The sequence below is a fragment of the Dermacentor variabilis genome, chromosome 6 (assembly GCF_050947875.1).
Source record: "Dermacentor variabilis isolate Ectoservices chromosome 6, ASM5094787v1, whole genome shotgun sequence".
Classification (NCBI taxonomy): domain Eukaryota; kingdom Metazoa; phylum Arthropoda; class Arachnida; order Ixodida; family Ixodidae; genus Dermacentor; species Dermacentor variabilis.
The window spans coordinates 111,708,728-111,722,604 of record NC_134573.1 but is presented as its reverse complement, the minus strand read 5'-3'; the positions used below and the strand labels follow the sequence as shown (position 1 = coordinate 111,722,604).

The 13,877-nt window shown below is 45.5% G+C and overlaps 1 protein-coding gene across 2 annotated transcripts in view; it reads right to left on the bottom strand.

The window, feature by feature from the left end:
- Positions 1–5,035, bottom strand: part of LOC142585045 (uncharacterized) — a 40,527-nt gene extending 35,492 nt beyond the window's left edge. The window contains exon 1 of one of the 2 annotated variants that reach the window (XM_075695497.1): positions 4,707–5,035. In XM_075695497.1, the coding sequence (XP_075551612.1) occupies positions 4,707–4,817 (111 nt within the window). In that variant the 5' untranslated portion in view covers positions 4,818–5,035. The remainder of the gene's footprint in view (positions 1–4,706) is intronic. The other variant, XM_075695495.1, reaches the window with a different exon arrangement.
- Between the last annotated feature and the right edge of the window lie 8,842 nt (positions 5,036–13,877).

Here is a 13,877-nt window from a genome sequence, read left to right as displayed (position 1 = left end):
AGGCGTCCCGGAATGGCTCGCGCTTTAACAGCTGATGCACGATAGTCTGTTTATCGCTGTATGGAACTACCACCTACCACCACCACCACGTCCGTCAGTCGCTTTACGCAGCGCAAGCGATAGCCGTTGCTAGCTTCAACCTAACAGCCAACGCTTGCATCGCTGCCCTGTCGCTTTTTAAGCGGCAGCGTACATACGGCTGTATGTGCGCGGAACGCTTGGGAGCAGTGCAATCGTGGCGAGCTAGCGGGCATGTCACGTTGTTTTTTTTTGTATTTGTGTATTAGTGTTTTTTGTATGAAAGACACTAATACTTAATAGATAGAAATACAGAAACTGTTTATTCGGACGTTTTGCAAACCGCTCTGCAACTTTCTAATTGGAATTTTTTCCTAGCTTCGTTGCTTCAGAAGTTGGCTAATTAATCTTGACTAATTATCTAATTAAACAAAATACAAAATGTAGCGTGACACAGTGCATACAAAAGTGAGCAACATGCATTTGGTTTAAACTCTGTGTTAAACTATCTTAAACTCTGTCTAAAGTTACCTGAAACACCCCGTATAATGCGTCGAAAAAAGCAAATAAAAAGTTTCGCAATCACAGATTCACAGATAACAAAATCCCTAGGTCGCCCCCCCCCCCTCCCTAAGTTCCCCCCGTTGTATCGCGCGCGACGGAAGGCGGCGCGCTTCCTTCGCGCTTTTCTCCGTGGCGCACACAAGACTGACCCACTATCATCGGTTCACCTCCATCCTCCCCCCTTCCCTCCCTCCTACGTTTTCACTCACACATACAGCATGCGGCGCGCGGTAACGATTTTATCGCCCATGGACTTTCTACGAAACATAACAGCGATGGCGACGACAGGAATGCGCCTTGAGTGTCCATACAATTGTTATCGCAATAATATAGTAAGAGCAACCGGGAACTGAAGGGTCCCATGGCCCATTACTTTCCGCAAAAGAAGTTACAAAATCGAACTTTCACCATGCGACAATTCGCTGCGCCGCAAAAATGTGTCTTTTTTCTATTGTGGGGCGTGGGCACCCAAAGGAACAAACGCAAAAAAATTGTGTATTGGCCAGAATCGAATGTGGCTAGGGAAGGAATATCGTAGAAAACGTGAAACGCTTGGCCCACAGAGAACCATATGTACGCTGCTCGTTATCCTACACAGGCGAGAAAAAAGACTTTCCGGAGAGGTTTCGATAACATCGAAATGAAGGCAATGCCCTCAAGCGAACGTGTTGCAATCCGTCGACTCCCCACAGCAGCGGCGGCGAGCGACCATTGCTTCTTTTTCTCGTCTACTAGCCAGAAAGTGTCCAGAACTCTGTGAGGTCAAATTCTCTCGGCCACCGAAAAACGAACGCGCACCGAAGTGCGCCGCGTGGTTGTCAGGGCAATACGTGAAAAACACATGACCTTTGGCTGACTCTCGTAGCCCGCTGGTAGCGAGAACAAGAAAATTCAACAGGCTCAATGTGTCCTCGCGAATAAAAGTCAAATTAGAAAAAATAAATAACAACGTAGTTACCTTTGCTGGCTTCAGTGTTTTGACATGGACGCTTTGGCACAAGTGAAAAAACTGTTGATATTCCTTTCTGTGAGATGACGGCACAAATGAACCATCACAACGCTGCGTCTCATCGAACCTTGCTGCGTGCTTTGTCAACTTGTCTGACAGTGTGTTGATTTGGCTTGTCTCGTTGTATGGTCCGATGTATGACTTCAGAAAAATCAATGCACTTTTGCACATTAAACCCGCAGAGATTCGGAATTGAAAATCTAAAGCACGACTTTGGAAATGTCAATGCACCTTTCGCATCAAGAGTTTATGTGATCTTTATGCCCATAAAGTGTCGGAATTGACATCCATGCGCTCCGTAGATTTCGCGGCCTCCGCGAGATGCCGCGACGACCCCGGTCACCATCAATACGGCCTTGGAACTTGGTGCTCGGATGGGGCTCTTTGCATTATGTGACTCCAGATGCATGGGCGTTGCCGCAAAATCCTACACAAGTCCACAATCTCCACGCCGAAATGTGTTTTCGAGCACGAAAAACACCATTCTAAAAAAAAATCCAGAATGATTTCCAACACCGGGGATTGTTTTGGTCGGCGGAGCATGGCAGCACGGAAAAAAGTTCGGGGGGGTGGGGAGGCTGAAGCCCCTGAAGCCGACCCCCCCCCCCCCCCCCCGGGCTACGCTCCTGGTTGTCATATATGATAAAACCGATTGGCCTTCTCTTTCTAACAAACGCCCGTGCGTGGGACGTTTAGCGATTCCTGTCTTCGACTTGCACAAGGACCTAATTCCTACGTCCCAGAGACATGGTGTTTTTCTGGGTAATTAATAGAGAATACTGCACTTCTATCCTTGCGGCTCACCTATAGTGTTTACGGTCACTGAGATCACAAGCACAATTTAAATCACCCATGAATGCAGCGTTGCGGTATATATATACAAGGGGTTTCTTCAAAGTTCAGCACACAGGACCCGACGTAACATACGCAGGGAAGAGACGACGAACGTTTTGGAAGACTTATTTACTAAACGTTTTCGGCGGGTGGACCAGCCGAAAACGTTTAGTCAGTAAGTCTTCCAAAAGGTTCGTCGTCTCTCTCCTGCGTGTATATATATACATTCATTTAACTAGGCACATTGACGGATTATATTATTTTAGTGCATGGCTAGGTTACCATAATGTGACCGGAACGCAACATTAGATGTTGATGATGATGATCCCACCAAAATGGTTTTCATGGTGGTGCAATGAAACATGGCTTTTCTCCTTACATGGCGCTTACTCGTGATGTCTAATTAGTTAAGAAGTCGGTAATTAAACGAAAGGAGATAAAATTTAGCAGAGAACTGCAGAGGAAGTAAGAAAACGCGACCATTTAGAACGGCGTCCTCGTCTTTCTCCGCGATTCCACAACCACATTGCATTAACGGCTAAGAAAAGTTGCGTTGTGGGTTTACTGTCCGAGTTCACTATACCTTTAGTGGATCATAAGGAAGACAGCGTATGAAAATACAGAAATCCTTCTTTTTTGTTGAAGTCTTATACCTACCCAAAGGGCCAACCGAGCAAGCAACATACATTGTCGTCGTTTTCTACTATGTTAAAAAACCAAACAAAAACAAAAACATTGCAATCTTATTGCGCTCTACAATATGCTTCTAACCGGTGACATCAAGGATGCCATAAAAACATGACTTTTTAGAAAGTGTACCTTAAGATGCACAAAGACAGATTAAACAGTGAACAACGCCGCGCCTCGTTTTCTCCCATCCAGTCATTCCATGGCAAAAGATCGCCGTGTGTATATTGTTATAAATATTGCTAACTTTATTGGAAATCATCTTATACTTACGAATCTAACTAAGCATTGTTTAAGATTGATTTTCGCCCCTAACTTCAGATTACAGTTGGCCTACAACCAATAAATCATGACTTTGATACTCCACCTACGCATTGCATTACCCACAAAGAAAGAAAAATGCTGGCTCTCCCATAATCGAGAGCAGATGTAAGGATGAAACGGCCACCGGCAAAGCAGATTAGTTGGAGATGATACTAGCCACAATCTTAAAATGGATGTAGCGCATGTTCGCAACGGCACATCCCACCACACCACACCGCACCACTCCACACTCTGCACTGGCCCAAATGGACGGAATAGTTTCCTGTCACAGGCAGAACCAACCTCATTGCAAGTCTCGTCTCGGGCACAGCCATTCGCGGTGCGCCATACGCTACCAGCGCTGCCACCGCGTCGGACGCGCCGCGGAACTCACGGACCGCTGGCGTCGAAAATAGCACAGGCAACTCTGTCTCAGCGCCAAAAGATGACAATAAAGTGCATAGTGCCTTGTATCTGTCCCTGGAGGTCGTTATTGGAAATGACAAATAAAAATTCAGCTTACTAGAGGTTACAGCTTGAGTGATATTGTTGACAAACATTTGGAAGAACTCGGAAAAAATATTTTTGTAACTTGTTTGGCAAGTGACTATAGCGTATGTAATGCGATCTTGACTGGTGGTCCGGATGCTCTCATTTTGTTCTCGCAACTTGCCCGGATGTTCTCGTTTGAGTGCCCGGATAATGGCTCTGCCTTTTGACTCAAAGTCACTTGAAGTTCGCCTACAACGGAAGCTAAAAGCATTTTGCTTTAAAGAAGGTCGTGCTTTATTTTATTTGCGAGGACATTTAAGGCTGCATAAAAATATGAAAGTGATTTTGTGATAGGAATTATACCCGAAAAGTTTTGTGAAATGAGGAAACGTGCTACGCCGTCAAGCGGAGAGTGCGGAAAAGTACTATTAAACTCCATGACTTCTGGGATTTACGACACCGCGATGTAGGTTGCCTCGATGCTCACCTCCAAGCTCCTGCGTACCTGACGCATCCACACACACCAGAAGCCTTGTTTGAGCGGAACTCCCCGCTCAAAAATGCGAGCACGTCACAATCCGCCTGTCACATTGTAGGCATAGAGAAAGAAATGGTGTAGGTATATTCACCACTGCAAGTTCCGAAACTTGTAGGTACGAACCAACTTCAGACAAAGCAATAAAGCGCACTCTCTGTGTAGAACTAGAAACATACTAAACGTAGTCATAATTTACTCCTCAAACTACGTAAATCAAACATCGAAAGTCACGCGTATATAGAGTTTCCATATGCACGTCACCTTGGTTAGAGGTGGAGCGTCGGAGCACATGTCAGAGGCTGGAATGATGGAGGTGGCAAGTAATCCGCTGCTACTAGGGGCGTACATGGATGACAGGCAGCCAGAAGGCATGGCAGGACTGGGTATGATGCACAGGCCAGTAAGGTATAGGCTACGAGCTCGGAGGCTGTGGTCGATGCTCCGGTGGACGCCCCGCAGACACACATCAGCTTTAGGCGTAGAGTTGTAAGCCCAGGAGGCATAGGCAGGAGCCCGGAACTATCGTCCGCCGCTGTTGCCTTCTCTTCTCTTATCCTCTCACAATGGCGCTGCTCCCACGTTCCTCGCTCGTGCCACGAGGTTCTCCGGAGATTCTTCTTCCTCTTCTTCGACTTCTGGTGCCATCGCATGATCGTACTCGTGCCTTGGTCGTCATCGTCTTCGCCTTTCCTTTGCACCTCAGCACGTGCTCTTCATGACGCCCACATATGTTCGATTGTTGAGGTGTACATCTCTTGAGGAGTCGTTTCTGGCTCGTGCATCTCAAAGACCGGAGAACTGCAAGTTTCACCATAGAAAAGACGGGGAAGACGGGAAATATATATATATATATATATATATATATATATATATATATATATATATATATATATATATATATATATATATATATATATATATATATATATATATATATATATACACACCATGTCACTCATGACCTGTATCGCCACTTAGGATTAATTTTTCCGCTCGCTGGGACGCAAAGTAACAACTCTTACAGAGGAGTGCTCATCGGCGTTCATGTGAAGACTTGAGCACTCCTTGTGCGAAGTTGTAAACGTTCCTCCGACAGTAGGAGCGGTGCTGCTATAGTCATTGGAATAGAGATGCTTAGCGCAGACATTGACTGAGAGCTGCTGAATATCTGTCTTTTGACAGTTGGAGGTGTAATTGAGCACTTCATGGTGTCACAAGTGGACCTGTACAAATTGGTACAGGGGACTCGCATTAGAGCTTTTTATCTCTCTCTTTTCTGAACAAAGAGGGGAGCTATAATACGGCTGAGATGCTATAATCCTGGCAGACAGCCCATGTTAATCATCAAAAATATTCTCGAGTCGATTATAGCTAGATTTCCATATTCAGTTTTGCCATCAGAAGTGATGGCCTAGATCGAGGCTTTCTTGTTCTGTTTTTCATGAGATTCCCTAAAGAAGGAATTATGCCACACAGCGACATCCAAGTGCATAGCATCCCTGTATACATCCTATTCAGATGATGAAGTTTTAGAATCTGCCTAGCTGCTGTGAAAAACGAACAAAGATTGAAAGATTGGGCCTTTTGCTTTTTCTGTAGGAGGCTGCCTAATGCGCGAAGTGTAGGCATGGTGATCCGACCCTGTCAGCAGTCAAATTGCGTTTTGATGGCAAAGCCGATGGATGTGCACGAATAAAGTCTGTATTCCTACCAAATTCTGTTTATAAAGCGTGCGCACACGGAGCTACTTTCGATGAATTAGGGCCTCATAAGCTGCTGCTATTTTTACGTCAAACAGCGAGCTCATACAGCCGGGGGACAGGCGTCACGGAAGTTTCCCCGATTCTGCAAGCACATGATTGAGTCAAATACAGAACGTGAAAAAGCTCATTCTGCTTAGCAGTTATGCCCAGTCTGGATTTGTTAAAGGTACGATTGCGAACTTGCGCCTTAGTAATGCCATCACTAAGTCGTGCTTAAAGTTCCTTAAGGTTCCTTAAAGCAGACCGACTGCCTAGTCACTTCCGTATGCCCGCAGCATGTCCTTACTTCCGCTTCAGAGACCATCCTCAGAAAAGTTAAAAATGCTCGACATGGCAGCAGGGAACCAATGCAGACCAGCGTACTGCGGCAGATGGTGGCAGTTCTGCCTTGTAATCACGGTATGTCACATGGCCTGAATGATATAGGTCATGCGTGCGAGCACGAACTTACGAGTCTCCCCTCCCTTCTTGCTAAAGATTCGGCACTTACACAACAACAACAACAACAACAACAACAACAACAACAACGACGACGACGATGACGGCGACGACCACGACAACGACAAGTGATTTTTGATATTTCCTTGCGTTTTCTTTTTTATTGTTTGAGCAACTAATTTAGGATTTTGGGGTAGCCAGCTCTAACGTAGCCTACCTTCTCATGTTTCTGCATCTAAAATACAACAACAATGACAGCAAAGACCAGGAAGGAATAGCCCAACGTGACTTTCAAACTCAGCATAAAAGGTAGCACGTCGTATGATCTTGGTGATACCCTTGTCGGCGTGATGTTCTGAAAGCTCTAATCAAATTCTTGTACGAGAGCCGTCTGGATTTAAAGGGCCCCACACCAGACCTCAGTGCAATTTTCGTTCATGCTCGGATAGATTGATGTTATGAGCGCCCCCTTTGGAACGGGGCGGTGGGTTGCGCCACCAAGCTCTTGTTATTTTATTGGCTAATGTTCTACCTATATTTAAAAGAAAAAAAGAAAAGAAGAACACCCACGATGAATTCCCAAAACCAAAGCGTTTGAACCCCTATGGTGAACTACAGGATGGATGTATGTTATGAGCGTCCCCTTTGGAATGGGGCGCTGGGTTGTGCCACCAAACTCTTGCTATTACATTGCCTAATGTCCTACCTAGGTTAAAAAAGAAAAAGGAAAAAAAAACGCTTTGAACTCCCACAACCAAATTTTCTGAGCCCCCATTGCGAACTTTGCTTTGTACGCCTCCGTTTTTTGTCGCTTCCCCTACTTTTCTTCCCCCAATATTTCAATCGCCTCTTACTAATCTCTATTACAGTAGAAGTTGTTGAACGCCATCTAGCGAGCAATTTACCGAAATAAATGTTCAAGTCTGTACACTATTGAAGGCGGTATAAGAAATTGAACAACCCTTTTACGCCACCGCCTGGAATCGAGCGCGACTGCCAACACAGACTTTCCCCCTATTGGTGAATTGCAGCGCAGGTATACACAGGAACATAAGAAACGAGACGACATACGAACGCTAACTTCTAACACATCCACCTGCAATTGCGCAATCCATACCCTTAAGAAGAACTCCTTTTCTGACAAGTGCACAGATGGCGTGCTGACACACCCAGAGTCAAGTCGCGAAATTGTTTTAGCCTGAGTTATTTCACGTGCCAGTCAATCACCGTGTCGGCTGACAACATTACATTGAGCAAACAGTGGTTCACAGAGACACGAACTGCAGTGACATGCAAGCCAATCATCGTGCACGCTTTACTTGATATTGTTTGAGTGTTTTCTTGGCCGTTTGAACAATATACTGTTTACAACAAGGAAGAGGGCTACAGTGAAACACGTTGCAATTTACCAATATGTTGTACCAACAAGCCCAAACAGCCACATTACTTTCGCCCTTTGCTTCGAGAGCATGCGCAAGGGTCGTTCTTTCCCGGCTTTCTCTGAAAAAGCTAGGAAAAACGTTGATCAAGAGGCTTTAGCTTTTTCTAGGGTGCCTCGATGAGAGCGCTTTCGCGCACATCCGGGCATCCTAGATTTATCATTTGCCGGAGCCGAGAGATCCGCGGCACGAGCCCCGCCTTTCCTTTTTTTTTTTTTTTACAGCGAAGCTGTATAGGGACTAGGATGCTGGTATTACTTCGTCGCCGTCGACAGAGAATTCAACCAATCACGGTGGAAGGCGCGCGCCTCTCGGTTCCTTGCAGCGCCACCAGATGGCGCTCGCCTCCGCGCCTCAGCAGCAGCGGTGGCCGTAGGGGGGAAAGAAAGAAAAAGAACCACAAAGCTCGCCTTCGCGCATATTCGCGCCGCAAGCATTTTCCTGTAAATATTATGGCTGTATGAGCTGCGGTTGCCGGGAAGCGGCAACTGTAGCGTACGAAGCAGGGAGTGACGTCACTAAACTTTCGTATGTAAAAGAAGAACCCGCCTAGCAACTGATTTTAATTGTGTTGTGATAGCGCTATGGAAAAGCCATGCACCTGAAGAGCACCGTGAATACGATGAACAGCGACGGGAACAGGAATGCTACCTATACAACGGCGTCGTGCTCAGGCTATGCAGGACGTAGCAGTTCCTGCCCAAAGCAAGCCACGCACAGTTAGGACGCCTGAAGTGTAGCGGGAATACGATGAGTGACGACAGGAACAGCAACGTCAATATGCGCAGCGGCGTCGTGCTCAGGCTCGGCAGGACCCTGTTCAAGGCTACGTCACATTTATTTGTTTATCTTTATTTATTTATTTGTGATGCCATCAAGGTACATAATTGTACATCACAGAGGGGAGGGGCGAGAATACATTCCATACATTGGTCTATCTGATCAGGTGATACCACAGCTTCGCTGGTAAACCACCTTTACAGGGGGGATTGGAGCTCATTTTTAATGCATCAAAATCATAGGAGCGCTAAAGTGGGAAAATGTGTACGTGTGTGAAGTGTCGGAGCTTAGGAGAGCGCGTATGTGTGTCGTAGATGATGATCTGTTCCATGGTCTTGTCGCAGTCAAAAACGCGGCACGAGGCACTGTCCACAATGCTGGTACGTAAACAGTAGGCGTTCGTAAAAACGAGGCCCAACCACAAGCGACACAGTAAAGTTTAGTCACGTTAGATCGAACAGGTGGTAGTGAAGCAGTGGAGATGGCGCGATCTGCGATGTGTCCGTATATAAGTGTGTCATTGACTGCCCTCGTCGACATAAACTTATCACCCGAATATAGCAAACGCATTTCATGAGACGTACAAAAATAAGTGGCTCCTATGCATCTCAATACGGCGATGAGCATTCCTTAGACTTTTATTGCGATGCAACCCCGATACACTCGAGCCTCAACATTCCTTGCAGTGTTATGAAGTGACAAGTCTTCTTTTGTACATTTTTTGTGTGTTTTCATTTCACAGTGTGTTAGCGTTCTTTGTGCCAATAATAGGATAACCTTAAAATCAGCGCTGTGCTTGCAGTTTCTTGCTGCCGTCCATATTTCGTTTAACGCTACAAGTACATTTACGAAAATAGCCATTTTGTCTCTTTCCACGATGTCTTAAGATCTCTGAAGAATGACTGCGGGGCCATATCTAGAATTTTTTTGTTTGGCGAGGGTAGCTGCGGGGGGGGGGGGGACACATTGCGAGGACAACGGCGACCATTTTGAAAGCTCTACATCGACTTATTTTCGTTTGTGAACAAACTATATTTATGACGTGTGATAGAAAACTACTTATAAATTGGTATTATTTCGACAAGACACTATTTTTGAGTGAGCGAAATTAAAATCCTGCTTAAGGCCACGAATAAAAGCGTGGGTTATAATTTTTCTGTTATTTAAGGTTAGCGTTATATATACAGGGTGTCCCAGCTAACTTTAGCCAGAGTTTAAATATATGCGAATGCCACGTAGCTGAACAGACCAACAGAACCAAGGTAATGTTGTTTGCCGTCGCTTGGAGATGCTCAAATTATTATTTTTTCGTTACGCCTAATTAGATTATTAGTTTTCATTAATTATTAAACTTTTCAGATGATTTAGTTACATAAGAAGTGTCAATGAGAAAATTGTAGAGTGATATGAAAAACTCTGGATACAGCTTTATGTTGCTCAATACATGCTACATGAAAGTGTTCTTTCAGAAAGTGAAAGAAACCCACGAATACACACAAAGTGCTTCGAGTGGCCAGTCGCGCGGCAATTTTGTGTGAATTGGGAGCTTCCTTCATGCTCGCAAAAACATTTTTATGTTACACGCATTGAGCAAGAGAAAGCTGTATCGGGAGTTTTTCATATCATTCTACAAATTTGACCCTTTTCATTTAATTATATTCGAGAAGTTGATTAACTAATTATTGCTAATTAGCTAATTAGGCGGAATGAAACAAATAATTTGATTATTTTCAAGCAACGGCAAACAATATTACCTTGGTTCTGTCCAGCTACGTGGCATTCGCATCTCTTCAAACTGGGGAAAGTTAGCTGGGATATCCTGTATAGTAAATGTTTCGTTTGGGTCATAAGCTTAAATTATATACAACTTTGGCCTATAAAAGTAGTTGCTAGCTTGCCACCTTTTCTGAAAGTAGGCTTAGCGGTGCAACATGTAGGTAATGTGATATAGTGGGGGGTGCGGGAGGGGGCTAATGGGAATGAGAACACCTGTTTCCCCTGTTTACGACCCTGGCTACTTGTAAGGTACCGCTATGTCCACAGAGAGTACGCCGTTCAAGAAAAGTTGAAGATATGATAAGAACCTGCAGTATCTTGTGTTTCCAGGTTAGATATTCTGTAACACACCATGAGAAGCGATTGCAATGTCATCAAAGGGATTATTTATTTTATTTATTCTGAATACCCATGGAAGACCCTCATTAAAGGGCATTGCGCAAGGAGGGGGGGGTGATCTTACATTAAAGAAATGGTTTCCAAGTACGATAGGAATACAATTATATGATTATCAAAGACAAATTCGCCAAAATCATTGCTATCGAAAGTGAAACTGGACTGAAAATACGAGTTTTACAAGCTTTTAAAAGTGCAAGGGCCATTAGCAATTGTGTCGTTAATCCTGAAAGAAGTATTAGATGTTGCAGTAAGTAAAATTTAAATCTACCCAATAAAAGACAAGTAACGCCAATCACCTGATCATCGAGAGCGTCATCTTGTAGTGTAAGGACGAGGAAGAATCATTAAGAGCACAAAGAACGTCACCGGGGCAGCTTGGCAGGCGTTTATAAAAAAAAAGAAGCATGAATATATCACTTAGAGCAGGAGCAAATGATGAACGAATGCAAATACCTGATCGTTTTATGCAGGAACAGCTGTTACGGATATCAGACGATGGCAGCAGTATCTAGGTGAGCACTAGAAGAAATGCAATATCAAATTCCGGAATTGAATACCTTGATTTGAAACGAAATTATCCCATTCGTAGTAGACATTTTGTTGGACGATCGATGGTTTCCTAACTATAGCGTCGGCAGGCAACTGCTGCCGGAGGGAGCTGTTATCGGCCTATGACCATGAAGCTGTAAGAGCGAGGCCGCCAACCAAATCATTGTTACAGTTCCTGCAAAAAATTCTACGGGTTTTACGTGCCGAAACACCGAGCCGAAAACCACGATCATCACACCCTGACAGGGGACTCCGGATTAATTTCGACCATCTGGAGTTCTTTCACGTGCACCTAGACCAACGCGCACTTGCGTTCTTTTTTTTTTTTTGCATTTCGCCCCCGTCGAAATGCGGTCTAGAGTGCTTTCATCGCACAGCGATGCACGAGACACTTTAGAGGGACCCTGTGTAACACTAACGCTAGTAATGTGTAACGGTACACTTACCCTTCTTCTCACGACGAACAACATATGTAGCCTTAGACCTCGTGACTTCGCCGTGTTGACATCTCAGACTGCGCATCCGTCTGATCGTGTGCTTACGTTTCGGCATGGCTTGTGAACGGCGTAGCGCATAAAAATAAACATTACACGAGATTAATGTTGTGATCTGTGCGGCGAACACCACAACATTTCTTCGCGAGAGTTAGACAAATCAGTCGTCGTGCCGTCGCCGTCACACCGTCGTATTTTACAACGATGATGCATAACACTCCGGACCAAAAGGAATACCAGACGGACGCGAGTAGCCCTATACGCTCCCATCCGTCTCGTATTCCGTCGGATTCTGGGTTTTCCGCTTCACCCTTGTCAAGGATGCTTCATCAAACGGCCCAAAAGAATACATTCGCGAACGATCACTCCCAGCTAAAGTTTCGCTTTCGCGAGATATCGCGCGATTCGGCACTGGACGCATGCGCACAAGCGTCGGGCAAACGTGAGAAACCAGCTCTCGTTGGCTCTCGTGGGCGGATCAATCTCGCGGTACTATCTCGCGAAAGTGAAACTATCGCCGAAAGTGATCACTTCGAGAATGCGAATGGCACCCTTGTTCTAAAGTTCCTATTATCGTCGTCACCATCATCATCGCCCTGCTGCTGTATCCCTCTCCCTCCCTCTTGCTCGCCTTACACTAACAAGTTCGTCCGTCTGGTAACGCATTGCGAAATCCCCAACGACCATGCATAGCCACCTACCTGCAACATGCTTCACTTAACATCGATTCGCACAGTGCTTTAGATCTTCACAAACTTTCTTTTTTCCCCCCAATAAACAAACGGACACGAGCATACGCTCTAAAGAAATCGGTGGCATCAGCACGAGATGGTGCGGCGCAACATGAGCGCAGTGCAGCCATACGCCTTTGATTGTTGCGTCTTTTCTGTCTTATCAAACCACCGCCCACGTTGTAAGTGCGGTGGTTTCCCATACCGTTCAAGACGTCTAGGGTAGAAAACTGGACAAGTCTAGTTAACCTCCCTGCGTTTTTTTCCTCCCTCCCTTCCTCCCCCTCCCCCCTCTCTCCCTCCCCCCTCTCTCTCTATGTTTTGCTGTTTTAGAGGCGTAATTTACTAATACAGCTCAACTTAACATTCATTTTGGCGTCCCTTTAACGTTTCTCCCTGCGCTCGTCTCAGAGTCCACGCCCCTAGCGATCGCAGTGGCGCTGTTTTGTTCGCCGTGTACAATTCCACGCAGCACGACCTCGAAAGGGAAGAACGTCCGAGCGTGAGGCAACAAGGCCTGTAGTTCCCTCTTGTGACGCTCGTCACGCCGTCGCACGCTTGACCCCTCCCTGTGAACTCGCACGACCGGAGGGCAGCACGTTGATGCCAAGCCACCGGGTAGACCTTATCGGGCATCGCCGCCACGATGCCGGAGCCTACGCCTTTATATATATACAAGGATTTTCCCCCTACTGTGCAGGTGAGTAAGAGTTACGAAATGGGGGCTCCGTCTCCTCACTCTCCCGACTGCAGTTACGTGAATGCACCGTTGGACGTGTATACGCATACGGAATCGTATTGCTGGAGCTCGCTTATTACTTTGAACTAGTTACAATAATAGCAGGGGTGCTCGAACACGCGAATTGTACAAATAGAATCCAACACAAGTGTTCGATAAAAAAAAAACTGTTTTCGAGCAGCGAATTGAATACCCCAGCATTTCCTTATTACAACAAATAAACCGTTGAGCCACATGTTTATCCTCAATTACGCGTGATGCCGTTTTGAACCGGAAGTCCGATTATATGAGCATCTATGTGTACTAGACGAGAAACAAGTGAAC